The 19,015-nt window shown below is 35.9% G+C and overlaps 3 protein-coding genes across 4 annotated transcripts; 2 read left to right on the top strand and 1 right to left on the bottom strand.

The window, feature by feature from the left end:
* Positions 1-1,146: 1,146 nt before the first annotated feature.
* On the top strand, positions 1,147-2,614 carry LOC103850196 (prohibitin-3, mitochondrial). The gene is made up of 2 exons (XM_009126912.3): positions 1,147-1,645; positions 1,918-2,614. The coding sequence occupies exons 1-2, from the start codon at positions 1,334-1,336 to the stop codon at positions 2,437-2,439; spliced, it is 834 nt and encodes a 277-aa protein (XP_009125160.2). The 5' UTR covers positions 1,147-1,333; the 3' UTR covers positions 2,440-2,614.
* Positions 2,615-3,883: 1,269 nt separating this feature from the next.
* On the bottom strand, positions 3,884-7,608 carry LOC103850195 (glucose-6-phosphate 1-dehydrogenase 6, cytoplasmic). 2 transcript variants are annotated; one of them, XM_009126910.3, is made up of 15 exons: positions 7,360-7,608; positions 6,780-7,058; positions 6,656-6,707; positions 6,394-6,580; positions 6,162-6,319; positions 6,029-6,097; positions 5,894-5,952; positions 5,782-5,818; positions 5,595-5,666; positions 5,300-5,447; positions 4,931-5,026; positions 4,759-4,829; positions 4,544-4,659; positions 4,416-4,461; positions 3,884-4,295 (listed from the first exon to the last, which is right to left on the bottom strand). In XM_009126910.3, the coding sequence occupies exons 2-15, from the start codon at positions 7,037-7,039 to the stop codon at positions 4,128-4,130; spliced, it is 1,539 nt and encodes a 512-aa protein (XP_009125158.1). In that variant the 5' UTR covers positions 7,040-7,058; positions 7,360-7,608; the 3' UTR covers positions 3,884-4,127. The 2 variants fall into 2 exon arrangements, with proteins under 2 accessions (XP_009125158.1, XP_009125159.1); XM_009126911.3 differs by having other exon boundaries at positions 7,275-7,588.
* Positions 7,609-12,797: 5,189 nt separating this feature from the next.
* Positions 12,798-17,212, top strand: LOC103850194 (AUGMIN subunit 6). Its single transcript, XM_009126909.3, has 13 exons — positions 12,798-13,332; positions 13,413-13,469; positions 13,530-13,624; positions 13,710-13,860; positions 13,978-14,103; positions 14,214-14,370; positions 14,490-14,550; positions 14,634-14,949; positions 15,109-15,234; positions 15,612-15,755; positions 15,860-16,109; positions 16,212-16,676; positions 16,846-17,212. The coding sequence occupies exons 1-13, from the start codon at positions 13,117-13,119 to the stop codon at positions 16,884-16,886; spliced, it is 2,205 nt and encodes a 734-aa protein (XP_009125157.2). The 5' UTR covers positions 12,798-13,116; the 3' UTR covers positions 16,887-17,212.
* Positions 17,213-19,015: the final 1,803 nt, after the last annotated feature.

Below are 19,015 nucleotides of genomic sequence, written 5' to 3'. Positions count from 1 at the left end.
ACTCATGAATCTTTGCGGTCAACAGCTGCTTACAAACAAAGCTGTGTATCACTCTTTATTGCTCAAGACTTCTATGTACTCTACTCGAATAAAATTCTTCAAGCTCTGAAGGATGATTATTCAGCAACTATTGTTGAGCTTATCAATTTGTGTTTTAGTTCCCTCTTGAACTATGCGTTTAGGCAATTGATCCATCATCATACCTTTGAACAATGAAACAACTACAATCACAACAGTCAATATTCATGCTACTATAACTCATAAAACAAATACATTACAAGTTTTTTTCGTTCCAAAGACATGCATCTTAGTCAACGCAAAACAAACAAAGTCACCTTAGACAATTATACAAAACTGAAACCATATAAATTACAAGCTTTTCATTTGTCTCACCCAGTCCAACGCAAAACAAACAAAGTCACCTTAGACAATTATACAAAACTGAAACCATATAAATTACAGATTCTAATCATATAAAAAAAAGATGTATGCCTTTTGCCTAAAATACATAAGAAAAAAATTTGCTTTATTTTTTTGATGTACCTTTAAAAATAAAACTAAAGCATGATTAGTAAAAATTAATAGAAACTTGATGTAACTTTTAACTTTTAAAAATAAAGATACAACATGATTGGTAAATTTAGTGATTTTAAAACAAATAAAGCTAAAGTCCAATCAATCATTTGTATACAGTCCTCAAAGAGTATGATCAAATGTTTTGTTATTGATTTGATTTTCTTGGTTATTCAGCTTAAAAAATGATAATAAAATGTCAAATAATACATGTTTTTTTCTTTAACGCTGATTTATTATGACATTACATTTATGAGAAAGATTACATAGACAATCGACAACCAACAATACTACCTGTCTTCTGAAGATATATGTCTAACTGCATCATCTGAGCCGTTCTATGAAGATCCATTCCTGTACCAGATTTACTTGCACAATGTTAAAGCTTTCTTGCAAAACTTTTTTTTTATAGTCTGCATTAATAAATCGCTATTTTCCAGGACTTGAAACCTAGATTTCCTGTAATATATAAGAAATTGCATAATTTAGAGTTCACACACTAGATCTGTAGAAACATTTAAACCTTAGACCTTAAGCAATAGGCTACTATGCTTCTACAAATAATACATGTCTAGAAGCAGAAAAATCATAAATATTAAAATTCTGAAGAAATCTGAATGGGCTACAGTTCGTGATATTAGGCAATTTACTTGGCCCATTAAAGCCTTCCCCGTCGTAGCTTCCCGAATCACCATCTCATAAACCCTAACAAAACTCTCATCGTCTCTCTCTCTTCGATCTTCTCGTCTCAGGAATAAAAATGGGAAGCCAACAAGCGGCGGTTTCGTTCCTTTCGAATATAGCAAAGGCGGCTTTCGGTCTGGGAACGGCGGCGACGGTGCTGAACACGTCGCTATACACAGTAGACGGCGGAGAGAGAGCTGTGATCTTCGACCGATTCAGAGGAGTGATGGATCAAACCGTCGGCGAAGGAACTCACTTCCTGATCCCGATTCTCCAGAAGCCTCACATCTTCGACATCCGCACGAAGCCTCACACCTTCTCTTCAATCTCCGGTACGAAGGATCTTCAGATGGTTAATCTCACCCTTCGTGTTCTCTCTCGCCCCGAGGTATGTGAACTAGATTAATTGGTTAAGTTCGGTTAAACAGATTATGTGAAGTAGACTAGTTGGTTAAGTCCCGGTTAAGCTGATTAGTGGAGTGGACTAGATTAGTTGGTTAAGTCCCGGTTAAGCAGATTAGTGGAGTGGACTAGATTAGTTGGTTAAGTCCCGGTTAAGCAGATTAGTGGAGTGGACTAGATTAGTTGGTTAAGTTCAGTTATACAACCGGTTATTTAACCGAACAGAACCAACTAATATATTTAACATCATACCTCAAGGTTATGCGTCTCCCATACATATTCCAAACGTTGGGTCTAGAGTATGACGAGAAGGTTCTTCCTTCGATTGGAAACGAGGTTTTAAAGGCTGTAGTTGCACAGTTCAACGCTGACCAGCTCCTCACAGAGCGTCCTCACGTCTCAGCGCTTGTTCGTGAATCGCTTATCAAACGTGCCAAAGACTTCAACATTGTCCTCGACGACGTTGCAATCACGCACTTGTCTTACGGTTATGAGTTCTCGAAGGCTGTTGAGCAGAAACAAGTGGCTCAGCAAGAGGCAGAGCGGTCTAAGTTTGTGGTGATGAAGGCTGATCAAGAGAGGAGAGCCGCGGTTATAAGAGCTGAAGGTGAGAGTGAAGCTGCACAGTTGATCTCTGATGCTACGGCTAAGGCTGGTATGGGACTTATCGAACTTAGGAGGATTGAGGCTTCGAGGGAGGTCGCAGCTACTCTTGCTAGATCTCCGAATGTGGCTTACTTGCCCGGCGGGCAGAGCATGCTCTTTTCTCTGAACCGTTGATCTTGGTCAGGCATGGATGGAAGAACTTGTTGCTGTGAGATTTTGTTGTGATACTTTCGTCTTGTGAAATCCTACGGGTTGTGAATCTGGATTGAATCAAAGAGCTCTCTGAATTATATATTGACCTTGTTTGAGACATCTTATTTTCATCAATAAATCTCTGTTTGTTATATGATTTTTTATTTTACATTAAACTCCATGTTTTAGTAAATTGATTCAAAAAGTTTAGCTTGTGGAGCTAACCAAAGAGAAATCATATTTGTTTATATGAGAAAATTTAGAAACTTGTGCATGGGCGTTATTTTGGCGAAAAAGGTTGACATTAACATATACCATTTTGAAGCCAAACCTGGCCATGTCTATTCATCATCAATCAATTTAACTAGGCCGTCCACGGATCAGGTTCGAATCAATTTCAGTCGGGAATTTATTGGATTTGTTGACTTAGACCGAGCAATCAATTTCTTTTGGGGTAAAATGTTAAATGGCAAGCAACTCTATTTTAAAAAAAATTGAGTTCAAGAAGAAATGGGAATTATTAGTAAAATTTCTGTTTGTTACGAGTAAACTGAAAATATATGCTAGGGCTAGTCAGTCGGGACCAGTTTCGGTTCGGATTCAATCGGGTTTTCAAATTTATGAATTTCAGCTTCATTCGGATATTATAAAAGTTTGATTCGTATTCGGTTCAGGTTTAGTAACATTTCCAAAAATCGGTTGAACCCGTTATAGTTTTGGGTTTCAAATCGTAGTTAGATTTCAGGTTCCAAAATACTGTTTTGTACTTAGTTAAACCCAAAACCAAATAAACATCTAGTGAAACAAGACAACAAAAAACAAAAAAAATTGAAATGTGAAATGAAAAATGCTCTTATCACATTCTTTTTGGTTTTGGTGTGATTTTCTACAAGTGAAAAGAGTAAAGACAATGAAATTAGAGAACAACAAACACATCATATCTGATAAACCCGAAATGAAAACCCAACGAACTCAATAAACCCGACTATATAAGGAAAAACACCAAATACCAAGTATGTTAAATAAGTATTTGAGTTAATTACTCATACAATATATACTTATTTGAAATACTCAATAAAATCTTACAGTGTTTTTAGTACTTATTTCGGATTAAGTTCAGGTTTGGTATGAATATTTTCCAGAATTTTGAAATTTTCAGGTTTCTAATTTTCAGGTTTCTTTTTATATCTATTCGAGTTCGAATCCGGTTTGAATAAACCCCATAACTCAAAATATTATAAAATAAATCCCACTCGGTATTTATGTAGGATTTAGATAGATTTGAATTCATTTTTATCATTCCAGGTTCAGTTTGGTTTTTGGATTCGGTAAAATTAGGTGCTTTGTTAATTAATACGACTTACAAATTAATAATATATGATTTTTTTTTTTGTGGAAAAGGCTAATCTTACGTCCATGTGGAGTCAGCGCCCATCTCAGGTATAAATGGGCAAAATGCACTAACGGGATAGAATTTCCACCAGGAAAACAACTCTTATTATGTTTTTAATACAACAAAGCAAGACACAAGACAAAATCTCAAAGGGAACAACAGAAGTTACATAGGTTCACATACAGTGACCAAACTCAGAGATAGACCATTCAGGGAAAGAGATGTCTAGTTGTTTACTTACCGTATACATACATATATATATATATATATGTGTGGATTATAGTGTAGGAGGGATCCAGATGTAGCCATGAGTTTGAAGGTAACCAGCTTTCTCCAGTAACTGATCAGCTTCTTTTGGCCCTCGGCTTCCTGGTTTGTATGGGATTGACTTCACTTCTCCTTTGTCAATCCTGTGCAGCAACGGCGTAAAGATCTCCCACGCAACCTGTGACCATCAAAATTGACACCAAAGTCAGCTTCTAAAACTGTATCTATGTTTTGATTGTGTCAAGAGAGATCTCTGAGATTGATTCAGTTCAAGGGTGGAGAAAGGAAATGTGTCTACCTTTAGTTCGTCTCTGCGAACGAAATGCTGTTGATCACCTTTGATTCTGCAGAAACATGGGAAAAAAAAAACTGAATATAACAGCGATATGGATGAACAGAAGAAAGCAACTGGAAATGGTTTCTTACGTGTCAAGAATTAAGCGCTCGTATGCCTCTGGGATCGAGACACCTTGATAACGTTGCCCGTATGACAAGTCTAGTTCACTTTGCACGGTTTGCATCTCCAGACCCGGTTGCTTAACCTGTGTAGCAAAAGCACAGCCAAGAGAGTCATAGGTCAGAGTGAATCTCTCCTTCCAATAGTTAGTTAAGTTATGTTGGTTTGTTCATCGTATACTTACAGTTAGCTTCATGTACATTGCCTCTGAAGGTTGCAGGCGTATCACAAACTCGTTCCTCCCTTGCTTCTGACCTGTTGCATGCACAAGAGTTTCAGCACATAAATATGAATTGGAGAAGCTATAAGAAGAGCTTAAGCCACATCTAAAAGAACATGTCCGAGTAAAACAATACATCTAAATATGTCGCCTGGAACATCCTTGAACTGAATTCGAATTTCTGCCTTCCTTGAATTCAACGCTTTTCCAGCCTTCAGTATAAAGGGTACACCTGAAAGACAAAATATGTACTTTTATATAGTTGATGGATAATCATAACATGACCTAAACTAATGTATTTTGTTTTTTTTAGGTAAGGAAGAGTTAGTTTTGAGCATACACAATGGAGTAAAGGCACAAATATGATCATGAGATGAAACCTACAATTTTTATCATCTTCGTGCTGATTAATATGCACTCTTATGAATGAATTATATTTATTCAATGAAAAGATCTTCAGCCATGATAATTGAAAACTTAAATGAGTAAAGTGGGGACATGTTACCTTCCCATCTTTCGTTGTGAATGCGAAGAATTGTTGTGGCAAACGTTGGAGTATTTGAGTCGTCTGGAACAGTAGGATCATCTCTATACCCTTCATATTGTCCAAGAACCACCTCTTCATCTGTTATTGGAACCACTGATTGAAGCACCTGAAGTTCATTAGAATTAAATGACTGAGATTGCAGATGAAAATGCAAGTAGGTTCCACAAAGATGTTCAAAACCATATTAATCCGGAGAATAGAAGCAAAGAAGGCTCATTAAAATGGCTATTAGGTATTAAAAAGAATTAGTCACCTTCACTTTCTCATCGCGGATGTGCTCGGGTTTAAGAGATATTGGTTTCTCCATGGCAACAAGGCAAAGAACCTGCAGGAGTCTAAAGTTAGTAAATACATGAAAGCATTTGCACTAACATAGAAGCTCGAAGGGTAGCTTTAATAGAGGGTTCCGTTATCATGAAAATTATCTCAGATACACTTGCCTGGAGAAGATGGTTTTGAATAATATCACGGATGATTCTGTGAAATAGGAAGTGTACATTTCATCAGTCACAGATCCTATATAACAGAACAAGAAGAGACTAAAGAAAGTACCCGTATTCATCAAAATATCCACCACGCCCTTCAGTTCCAAAATCTTCCCTGAAAACAATCTGCAAGAAAAGCATTTCAACATAATGTGCGTTTAACTCTAAATAACAGTCTAACAATTTCTGTCATAGCTCTCACCTGAACGTTCTCGATATTGTCACGGTTCCAAAGTGGCAGGAAAAAGCGATTGGCAAACCGGAGGACCAACTGTACAAGTGATGGCAATGGTTACTGACTGTCCAAAGCACTAGACTCTAAGCATGTTACTTACCATGTTTTGGACCAATTCCTTGCCAAGATAATGATCAATACGGTAAATCTGCGATTCATCAAACAACTCTCCAATCTGAGAACTGAGTTGCTCAGCAGAGTCCAGGTCCTTTCCAAATGGCTTCTCAACAACAATCCGTGTCCATCCACCAAGGTCAGCTGCAAATACAAAAAATTCATGAAAATGCCAAACAACATGAGAAAGAAACTGTAGAGCTGAAAGGGAACACTACATTTGTTCATGCAGCATGTCTTGATCATCTTGCACACAGAAGGATAAACAGACGGTGGAAGTGCAAGGTAAAAAAGCCTCCTGGAGGATCCTTCAGAACTCCTTTTGGAGATTTCGTGCTCCGAAATGGCCCTGTCTAATCTCTGGAACCCCTCCTCAGAATCATAAGGGCCACTCACATACTTGATCTACATACTCATACTTTTCAGTACCGAGAAAAAATGATCAATCAATTAACAGACCCCAAAAAGAAATGAACTAACCAGCTGTAGAAACTTTGACAAGGCATCTGCGTTCTTCTGATCAACAAGGTATCTGCATATAAAAAAAGTTGATTCAATAACTGTTGAGGAGGAGGAGAAAACAATGGAAAAGGCATCCACTCACCCACGGATCCGATCTCGAAGCTCCTCATCGGAGAGCTTAGTCCTGGCATACCCAAAGATGTGAACTTCATCAGGGTTGAGAAACCCCTGGCGGTAAAGGTTGAAAAGGGCAGGAAAAGTCTTCTTCTTGGCAAGATCACCTGAGGCGCCAAGGACGACGATGGAGAGGCAACCAGTCTCTGGAGCTGAACCGGACTCCTTAACAAACGAATCATTCCTTAGAGTAGACCTTTTCTCTACGTGCCATTCACCAGATCCCATCTTACACTCAAAAGCTCAACTTCCACACACACAAAAGAAAACGTTAGTCAGCATGCAAAGGTTTTGTACTGAAACAATCGAATTTCTAGTGAAAAAATATCATCAGAGAAACTGGAAATCAAAATCTAATCATTTGCATGAAGTGAGAATCTCAGTGATCTAAGCAAATAGAGAGATCGAAGTCGAGTAGAAGAATCTATTGGTTCCAAATAGAAGCGAAAATTAAACGGATTACCGAACAATCTCAGTGGAGTTAATACTAGGATCACAAGGAAGGAAAAAAAAACCAAAATGAGATCTGAGTGGGAGAAATCATGAACCTTGGAGGAATGAGGATTTAGGTGTAGAAGAAGAAGAAGCTCAACTCAACTACTACAAGAAGGGGGTTGTTGGTCGATGTTGGTTTCACTTTCCGCTTTCGTCACATGATTTTCAGTTCCTAACCCTTTTTTTTTTTTTTGGGCCTTTTCAGATGTTTTGTTGAAATACTTTTTTGGACTCCGAAGCCAATTTGTTGTTTTCTTCCTCTTCTTATTGTTTCGCTTGATCAATTCACACTTGTTATTCTTCCCATCCACGAATTGATAATATGCAATCCCCCGGTTCACACTCAATCTTTGATTCTCTCATCTATGGTCTTCTTGAGACGGCCTGTTAATTCAAAGTGTCAGCTGGGCTTTCCTCCAGCCGGACATTCTTTTTCTGGACAAAAGTGATAAGACAAGCCCAAATATAACCATGTCAGATTTGGATGTATCATCTAGTTACTAACTTTCAGTCGACTAGCTCTAATATATTAACTAAACTGAAGCAATATATTTCTTCTCTCTTTTCGTCTAACTCATATTTGATAATATTGACTACGTGTGTCCTTGGTTTGCTTCTAAGTTACACTGTACATTATTCATAAACTGGTGGTTGTGAAGTTATGATACCTAAAAGTAAAATAAAAAAAAGTAGTGTAAGAAGAAGAACTATATTCAAAATCCTATCCATCTTTTACCTTCTTTTTTTTGCTTTTCTGGCCAAGTCTATTATCTCGACATAAATAGAATACATGGTTAGGTTTACGGTAATCTAATCTATTAGTTTAGAGTCCTATTTGAAATTTACCATGGTATGTTTTAGATTTAGATCTATTGAACATGTTGTGACTAAATATAAACATACACTATTTATCTAAATTATTAAAACAAAATTATTTATAATATCTTGCCCTTGATTTACTTTTATAGTTACAAGTTATAAGCAATCTCACTCCTACATTTATGCTTAACATAATTAATTAATATATCATTTCACAACTTCTATTACACCCCATTTCATTTGAACGTTTAACAAGGCTCCTTATTTCACTATACAAATTGCTAGATTAAGATTTTCGCCTTGCCGTGGAATGAATGTAATATATACATACAATTTTATGTATTATTATTATTTGTGTTTTTTTTACTTATATTGAAACTAAATTGGTGCAAATATAAATAAAAAATAATCATTGTTATTTACAATCATTGTCATAGATGCTTAAGTATAATTTTTGAAATGCAATACAAAAAAAAAAATATGTTGTAAAAATCAAAAGTAATATAATATTTTGAAATCTTAATTTAATATAAAAATCATAAAACTTAATACCATAACATCCAAAAATATCACATATAGATAAAATTTACTAAAATAATATGATAGATGTTAATATGTATAAAATTTATTAAAATAATATGGAGATTTTTAAATAGAAAAATGTATTTAATTTAAAATCCCCAAAAATACTAAAAAAATTTTTAACACATCATAGAAACATAAATTATCCTAAAAAAATATTATTTCGAAAGTAAAACTAAATAAATTTGAAAAATTTATTGTATGTAATAACAGTTAATAACAAATTAAAATGCATAAAACATATCATTATATATTAATAATTTTGAAAAAGAAACTTAAACATAAATACTATAGAGTTACACCATATATAACACTAAAATGTAAATTGTAAATTTTAAATATTTATGAAATATCAAAATTATACATTTATAAAATAAAATAAATATCTGCACGGATGTGCAGATCAAATTCTAGCAGACGATTAAAACAATCTTAACACATTTGAAATTGTAATATGAAAACAGAAGTAGTATAACTACATAAAGAAGTCGTCAAGAAGCATTCACCGTCATATAGAACATGAGAATATAGAGGAACTAAAGTTTTCTTAGCAAACTGTCTTTACAACCGCTTTCATAACCTAGAAATATCTCCCGACGTTATAAGTTTCTATTTACCGATTTCATATTCTTTGTAATCGTGGAATTCTATTTTAAACATTTTTTTCTAAAAAAACAAGTGCTAGTAGTATAATGGCATAAGAGTTATGGATTGCGAAGACACCTCACTGCACTTTATCATGTGGTCACACGGATATGAATTCATTGCTTACAGTTCATTTGAATATATTGGTAGACAAAATCTTTTTATGAGTTAAACTTTCCTTTGTGAATTAGTATAAGCCCTTACCTATAATATCTCATGTTAGTAAAAATAAATAGAGATAATTTTTGACATACGGTTAGAGATAGATTATATCCTTCGATAAGATCCATTAGATAATGAAATCTATCCATTTTAACCAAAAGATGGTATGAAGTTACACCGATTTGAAAAAAAGAGAGGATCAACTATAAAGAGATAGATGACCGAGAAAATATATTCACAAACTTCTACACTTTTCATTATAAGATTAGAATTTTCACTATTCGCCTTGTTTTACCGCATAAAATCTTCGCTTATTTTTTTGTAATCGTGTTTTGATCTATTTAATCAACGTTTTTCAAATAATTCACCATCAAATTCGTCTATATATCTATTACGTGTTGAATTCCGGTTAAACGCTAACGTGTCATCGAATTCGACATAGTTATATAGGCTGAATGCAAATTCAACAGCATTGTTATTAGTGTATATACATATATATTTATAAACTAGAACTAGTATATATAATTATCATAGTTAATATAGTGCGCCATATTTGTTGTTTAATCTAATACATTATCTATTTGTTGGCGTATATAGGAAGAACATTCACGATAATGTTTTTTAAAACACTCACGACAATGAAAATTCAAGCAATGGTCCTACAAGTGTGTTGCTTTTGTTCAAATTCAAAGAATAATACGGATCCAATATGTAAATATACCACAAAAATCCTAAAAACCGACCGTTGGACCGATGATGAATTTTAATAGCAACAAATTACGTACATTGTCTATTGAAACCCACCACCAGCTTCTTCTGTTGTACCAATACAAAAATATCTTATTTTACCATTGGCATTATTACTAAATCCAATAACATATAACATGTACTATTGTCGTATAACTATATCAGCTCACTACTTTAATTTGCAAAAGCATCATAAAAACTGCAATTCTTAAAATAATCATAATGTTAGATCGTTTCAATTCGAAAAATATGTTTTTATACCACTGGACGTGTAGACGATTGTTCGTAGGTGCACATTAGCATAGGCCCGTCTTTGTTTTTGAAAAATGCCTATGATTTTTAATTGTCCTGTCGACAGGATTAATTCCAAAATAGTTTACAAAACGAGTACTCTAGTCTTTTATATCCACGTTATTACCCATAACTCTATATTATATCATGTTATAACCATGACTCTATTTTATTGTCAAACGATCCATATTAGTTTTATTTTCTTGAGAAAGGGTTTTCAACGATCCATATTAGTTGTACATTTTATATATGTTTTTGAGTAATGTAGCGGCCTGAAATCATTTTTCTATCAAATCCGTACTTCCGTAGCATTATCGAAATATGTTTAAAAATATACCACAATACAACTTATCATTGAAATATGTTATGTTTTCTAACACAATAGATACAATTTTAAATAGTTATTTTATAGGTTCTCTCTCACCTCTCCTTAGAAAGAGAGAATTCTCTTGTGTTCTTTCATCTCTATCTTTAGCAGAAGATGAATTTTTTTTTTTTTTTTTTTTTTTTTTTTTTGAATAAAATGTTAAATTTGATTCAAATAAAAAATGTACTTTTTTACAGCAAGAGCCACTTTAGCATATTAAAATTGCAAACAGAAAACCTAATAAAGAATCAAGCTTGTATAGCTCCAATCCAAAGTTGGAAAGCACAATCAAGTCTCCTGTCTTGTGCTCGAATGGACATAATTCTGTTCTTGACCAGTCTGTCAATCATGGCAAAGAGAACTGCAGGAGATCGCGGCCTCTCACCATGCCTGCGGCAGTTTCTTTCACGCCAAATCATGTAGATTGTAGCTTGAAAAACGTAACGAACAAGGAAGCTTCTGGTTCGATCCAGGTTTGGTTTCTGTATGAAGCGTACGACATCCATCCACTCTTCTGAGTAACCATTTCCCATAAAAACATTCATCAGCTTGTACCATAGTGATGAGGAGTAATCGCAGCCAAAAAATAGATGGTTTCTCGTTTCCAGCTGCTGCATACATAGAACACAGGTCCCATCAATCCCAGCGTTCCAGGCGACCATCCTATCTCCCGTAGTGAGCCGATTGCGAATAGCTAGCCAAGTACAGAACCTGTGCTTTGGTGTAGCAGAAGATGAATTTTCTAGAAGAAAAGAAACTTTATTTTGCTGTAAAATAATATTTTGATCTCTAGATCGATTTTATTCTTTACGTTAAGCGATTTTCAGTTTCGCATGGACAGTTTTTTTTAGTGTTTCTCAATCTCTCTTAAAAGCTGATCTTCAAGTCTTTAACTTTATATTCGTCGGAGATTGAAATAATCAGTTTTCCACTAGATCTTCATTCTAATCCCGTTATTTATTTGGTTCAGTTCTTTTTTTTTTTCAATTGTATTCAGTTTAATTTATATGTAGGAGAACCAGCCTTCCATGTTTATTTGTCAGCTATGGCGTAAATAAAACATCTCTAACTGAGATTATATTGGATTTGATGAATTCTCTCGGCCAGTTTTGGAGTAAATAACAAGAGTTGGTGTTGTATAAAGCCCGAGAAATGATTTTGCTTCAATTTAACTCTCAATTCCTCTGTTTTAATTCTGGTGAAAAAGGTTTTCTAATCAAATAGGCGCGGTTGAAGTGGAAGGCATCCTTCATTGGTGTCAACGAAATCCCGTGAAAAGAGACAATAATGATAGGAGGCAAGTCTGGAAGTCCATGGTGGTAGAAGCTTTCTGACGATCTTAGGTGTTGCTTCTGACATGATGAACACGTGGGAGGACGCATGTATTGAAATGCCTTAGAAGCTAATGCGTGGATGGACACCGAACTCATTACCGGTTCATGATCTGAGATTTATTTTATTTGTATCATGAGCTTTTTGTAGTGATACCAATGTACTGTCCTATTGGGCATGATTTTAATGAACCCGAAAATTTACAAAAAAAATAGTTATCTTATTTTTTAAGATTTCTATTTTATGTATGAATACAATATTTTATGGCCTATAAAATGAAAATTGAACATTCATATACTTGTCACTTATATGTGATTTTCACATATCACATATTTATAGTATCATTTTATATATAATTAAATTAACAAATTATAGTATACTGTTTCAAATCAGAAATCAGTAGATATACAATCCATATTTTAATTTGAGTTTGGTTCTATTTTTGTATGAATGATAATATCCAAAGTAAAATGTAATTTATCATTGATTATCTGATTTTCTCAACTTGTTAATAAAAATATTTTAAAATATCATGATTTAATTCATACATAAATTCATTATTAAACTATATACGAATATAATTAGTCTTTCTAATGATCATTCAGGGTGAAAATTCATTCTTAAAAAAAGTTAAAATACAATTCTGATTTCCTATTTTCATTTTATTTTAAAATTTTAAAATACTTTATTTGCTCTGTTTAAACTCTACAAGAAACTAGGGACACATTCCATAAATTATTGAAGTTGAGGGATTCATTTTTAAAAAGTCGCCGGAAAGAACACATTTCGATCGAGATTCAATTTAAAAGGGTAAAAAAAAATCAAAAAAAAAAAAGAGGAGAGAGGAAGATCGGAGACGACGGTGATGACAATGGACAGAGAGAAGGAGAGAGAACTCGAGCTCGAGAGTGCAATGTACACCAACTGCTTACTCTTAGGTTTGGATCCGAACGTGATCGGACTCGGATCCTCCAACGGCACTCCTCGGGTCGGGTTATTCCGCCATTCAAACCCGAAGCTGGGAGAACAGCTTCTCTACTTCATCCTCTCTTCTCTCCGAGGACCCGCTCAGTCTTCAAAGGTACGCTTCCTCTCCACCTGCCTCTCTCTCTCTCTCCAAATCGGTTTCGAAAATCACTAACAGATTTCTCGATCTCTCAGGATTTCGATAAGGTCTGGCCAATTTTCGATTCGGCTCAGTCTCGCGATTTCCGCAAGGTAAATCTGAATACTGCGAGTTTTGTATAGGAGCAAAGGTTTAATTATTAGTTTCTGAAGGTTGTTCAAGGGATTATAAGCGAGCTCGAGTCACAAGGAGCATTACCAAGGAGTAACTCGAGGGTTTCATCGCTTGCTACTTGTTGTGGACCTAGGTTGATGTTTACGTCATTTATATTGTGCAGCATTAGATGATTGTATGGTGTGTGTAAATGTGGAACCTTTTGTTTTTGATTGCAGATTTGTGGAGCTTTTATGGCAACTCTCACTGCATGCTTTAAGAGAAGTTCATAGACGGACTTTTCCTGCTGATGTGGCTTCTAATCCTCTGCCTTCTTCTCTTACAGACGTGTCCTTCTCACATGCAGCTACTTTGCTTCCTGTAACCAAGGTAGTATCCATATTGTTTCTCTTCAAGATTGTGTGTTGTACTTTACACTGGTCTATGTAGAACCTTTTGAGTAGTGAGCGGGATGATGTAGATAAATGCTCGTTTCTATGTTTGCAGGCCCGTATAGCGGTTGAGCGCCGTCGATTTCTTAAAGACGCAGAAACTGCTGTTCAGAGACAGGCCATGTGGTCTAATTTAGCCCATGAGATGACTGCAGAGTTCCGTGGTCTATGTGCTGAAGAGGTAGGAGGTTATACATGTTCTTTTTTTGGTGAGAGGGACTGAATTGCTTTTTGCTTGATGATAGTGGTTAATTTATTCATTCATTTCATTTTCTGTTTTGTTGGTATAAGGCATATCTGCAGCAGGAACTCGAAAAACTTAACGACTTAAGAAACAAAGTAAAGCAGGAAGGAGAAGTGTGGGATGACCTTGTTTCTAGCTCCAGTCTGAATTCTCATCTAGTTTCAAAGTCCACTCGGTTATGGGATTCTATAATGGCTCGTAAAGGTAAGGTTTTATGCTGTTCTATTTATTCTTAGGAGTTAAATACTGAGAAAAGGTACTGAAATGTAGTATTGTGCAAGAGTTATATAGGGTACAAATTTGATGTTTGTCATTATGTTCAGGTCAGCATGAAGTTCTTGCGTCTGGTCCCATTGAGGATTTGATAGCTCACAGGGAGCATAGGTAACTGGCCTCTTATAAAACACACGGTCTGAATTCTACATACCAATATACTGACGTGACGTCTGGTTTCTTTTGATCTGTAGATACCGAATTTCAGGATCGGCCCTACTTGCAGCGATGGATCAGAGTTCTCAAGTTTCTCGTGCAGAATTACTCTCTGCACATTCAGATGATTCAGCGTCACTAGCAGACGACAAAGAACTAAGTGATGGATCGTACGCAAACATGCATGAGCATTCTCTAGTAGACAGTTTCGAAACCAACTCACAAGCAAGTGATGAAACACTCTCTCGAGTAGATGATAGAGGTGGAAGGAATAACCAGACAGTTGATGTAGCGGAAATCATAAGGCGCTGGACACACGCATTACAGCGTATTCATAAACAGTCTCTTCAGCTGGTATGTCTTTTCCTATCTCGTTATGGGGTTTCACTGAAGTACTTTTAACCATTCTGGCTATTATGCGCTTCCTTCATTGCTTAATGCTCCACTCTTTTTTTCTGTGAGGAATTCAGTTCCATGACTTTGTTACTTATCTTTCATCTTTTACATGTTTAGGCTAAAGCAAATGACGGGGATGGTCCAGATATTTTGCGGACTGCAAATGATGGTGGTACAAGTGGGCATGTTGAATCATTGGCTGCAACTTTGGCTGAACATCAACAACATTTAGCTAGCTTTCAGGTAAATATGTTGCTTTTTGTTTCAAATGCACATATTAGAAACATAAGATGCTTTTGTTAAGGGACTTGATGGAAATTTTCATGGAAACATAGCTTGTAGACGGCATCCGTTCAGTAACTAAAGAAACTAACAAGTCTGCCTCTTTTTGCTATTCTGTAATATTTGTAAACGGCAGTATGTTTGATTGGTGATATCCGGAGTTCCATTAATGTTTGTGAATATTCTATTCAGCTTCTCTTGGGAGAGTATCAGAAGTATTTAGAGAATTACATGTTTAATTACCATACTATTTTATAGGATATTTTTGAGCAGCCTACAAAAATATTCTGTTCAGCTTCTCTACTATGTTCATACTGGTGATGGCACACTATATGCAGGTACTCATCAACCAATTAAAGGAAGTTTCTCCAGCCATACAGAAATCCATATTAGAATGTACGGAGAAGGTTAATAGTCTTCCCCCAACCTTACCTCCAGCTACGAGAAGTAACGGGCAAACAGCTTCACTTCTACAATCTCAGGTGAGTGGGATAATTATAGTAACAGTTTGATGAGTTAGCTTTTATTCTCTTCCGATGCATATTTGACAGAGGCGCTCATTGTAACTTTTCCCCCTGTTGCACAGGAAGGTGTATCCGATGATGTTGCTGGGCTGACATCGACAATGTCTAATGTTCAGATTGAGAAGGTCTCAGCTAGCCCTACGTTAAAGCTTCCACAATTATTTAGCTCCGCTCCTACTTCTTCTGGTAAAGGCGGAAATGGACAAAAGCGACATCAAATGGCTTCTCAGATCAACAAAATGGAAAGCTTGTCTGAGAAGAACACTACGGACCAACCATTGTCAAATACTCGAGCAGACAACTTGCCGACTGGTTTGTTGCATACCTTCTGTATAAAGATACTTATAATTTTATTTTATTTTTTGAATTATGATATGCCAATTCACTGAGATCTTTGTAAAATTTTGGTTTCAGATACCAACAGCTCATTTGTCCAGAACCTGAAGAAATCTGTTAGAGAAGCGGCTTTATTGATTCCATCTTCAGCAGGATCATCACGGGACAGTCAATCCGATGAAGGCTCCGAGCATTACTTCGTACCTCTTTCAGGAGCTGGCTTTTCCCGATTTCCATCAGAAACCAAAGGCCTGCCTCTCAGAGGGTCAAGGTTACAGACCTCTCTGAGCGAGCCTTCCTTTCTTGAACACAATGTTCCCCATAGCCTCGCGCCAAGCAAGTACAGCGACATACCCGACACGTTTGATGATCTAGATTCCTTCAAAGATTACGATAACGGGAATGGGTTTCTCTCAGTTGCTGGATCAAACAGTGTAGCTTCTGATCCGCAACAATCGTTTTACGACGTTGAAGATCAAGTGTTTTCACCACCTTTACTAATGGACTCGTCCCTATTATCAGATGCCTACGAAGACTTGCTAGGTACCTTCATTATCCTCTTTGGTGTTTACATGACCTTAGTACCGTTATGTTTGAGGGCGGTTTAGTTTCTAAATACTTTGAACACATTAAGAAATATCCGCTCTGTAAAAACTAATGCGTAGATCTCAAATATAACAGCATCTAGGTTCTAATTGTTTTACTTTTGCAGCTCCTTTGTCAGAAACCGAAGCGGCCTTGATGGAGCATTAGGATGAAGAAGCCATGGATCAGACAAAACGATGACACTTCTGTTTCTTCAACGATTCTTCTTGGGGTGATTACCAGTTAACAAGGGTGTTTCTTAATTTTTCTTGGATTTGTTGGTAATGAGATTTATCTTGATGAATGAATGATCTGACTTTGTTTGTGTGTCAAGTGTGTGTATACAACCTCCAGATCAGGTAGAAGCATCGCTCTCTTATGTTTGGGTTTCCACTAAAAAAATACAGATTGGTTCTTGTTTAAAAATTTAGATGTAAAGTAAAGAAAATAGTGAAGAATCTGCTAATCTCTTTATATTATTAATATCTTTGGTATTTAGGCAACCTGCTGCAAAATTCTCCAAATTATTTTAACAATATGGATTTTTAAGTCTGCCACTGGCGATCAAAATTTCCCTTTAGGATTAAATGGTATAGAATAAAAAATATTTCCACTGCCAGGAGTCAAACCCGGACGTCAAGCAATTAACGGGTGTGCTACAATTGATCTGTTTATTTAACAATTAACTTATGTATGTATTAGACTCGATAGGTCCTCCGTCTACCATCTTCAGGGGGCTAGTTTTCTTCAGTTCGTCCATCGCTTGTTAGGTATGTTCACTATTCTCTATGGTGTTGACATTACATTAGTCACATTATGTTTAAAGTGTATCAGTATTCTAATAATTAACTATAATCAACCACACATTATGTAATAGACCAATGTCCGGTCAAAAATATTAACACGTATAAGTTTAAAAGACAAAAAGCTCAGAAAGAGAATTAAAATATTGTTGCTCAAAAAAAAAATTGCTCAAAAAAAAAAGAGAATTAAAATATTGAAACATCCCGCCTCTTTGAAGAGGGCTTATGCAAGCTATTAACCAACTGAGTTACTAAATTTTTCGGTAAAAAAGTGGCCAGAAATATTAATAAGTTAATGAAAGTCGGAAACATGCTTATATAGCTTATGCTCAGGACGGACAACGCAAATATTAAAACATGTAGTTTCTAACAGATGATGTTAGAAACTAGAGACACTTACATAAAAAGACACTTTATGGTTATCTTTGCACTGAGAGACACAATGTTGTTTTGACACATTTTACTGTGACAGCTGTTTTATTCATGACAAAAATAATCTTGTTTTTGGCTCAGAAAAATAATGTTTTTAAAGAGGCAACCGTAATGAAATTTAGTTGGTGTCTAGTTGAATTTAATAATAAAGTTATAAACCAGAAAGTAGGTATATAGGTTTATGTGAATGGTTTGTGGGCGTTGGATCAATTTAAAGACATGAGATCTAACGGTTACAAAGAAGCATGCATAAGCCCTCTTCAAAGAGGCGGGATGTTTCAATATTTTAATTCTCTTTTTTTTTTGAGCAATTTTTTTTTGAGAGACTTACATAAAAAGACACTTTATGGTTATCTTTGCACTAGGAGACACAATGTTGTTTTGACACATTTTACTGTGACAGCTGTTTTATTCATGACGAAAATAACCTTGCTTTTGGCTCAGAAAAATAATGTTTTTAAAGAGGCAACCGTAATGAAATTTAGTTGGTGTCTAGTTGAATTTAATAATAAAGTTATAAACCAGAAAGTAGGTATATAGGTTTATGTGAATGGTTTGTGGGCGTTGGATCAATTTAAAGACATGAGATCTAACGGTTACAAAGAAGCATGCCTTTAAGGTGTAATTAATGGGTTTCGAAAGTTGAGAAAGTAGGTGAGTCGTGCTCAGAAGAGATATGGTCAGACGAAGTTTGGTTAGCAGATATATGATCAGACGCTGGTTGGACGGGAGTATTGTGGTCAGGTGATGAGTGGATGGAAGGTGTGTGGTCACTCGATGTGTGGATGGGTGTTGTGTGGTTGGGCGATAAGATGTGGTCAGACGAGTTGTGAAGTGGTGGTAGAGAGATGTAGGGGTTCCAGAGTGGGCACCGTCACTCGATGTGTGGACGGGTGTTGTGTGGTTAGGCGATGAGATGTGGTCAGACGAGTTGTGAAGTGGCGTTGGAGAGATGTAAGAGGGTTCCAGAGTGGGGTGTGGTCAGTCGATGTGTGGACGGGTGTTCTGTGGTTGGACGATGAGATGTGGTCAGACGAGTTGCGAAGTGGTGGTGGAGAGATG

The sequence above is a fragment of the Brassica rapa genome, chromosome A07 (genome assembly GCF_000309985.2).
Source record: "Brassica rapa cultivar Chiifu-401-42 chromosome A07, CAAS_Brap_v3.01, whole genome shotgun sequence".
In the NCBI taxonomy this organism is placed as follows: domain Eukaryota; kingdom Viridiplantae; phylum Streptophyta; class Magnoliopsida; order Brassicales; family Brassicaceae; genus Brassica; species Brassica rapa.
This window is presented reverse-complemented; position numbering and strand designations above follow the sequence as displayed.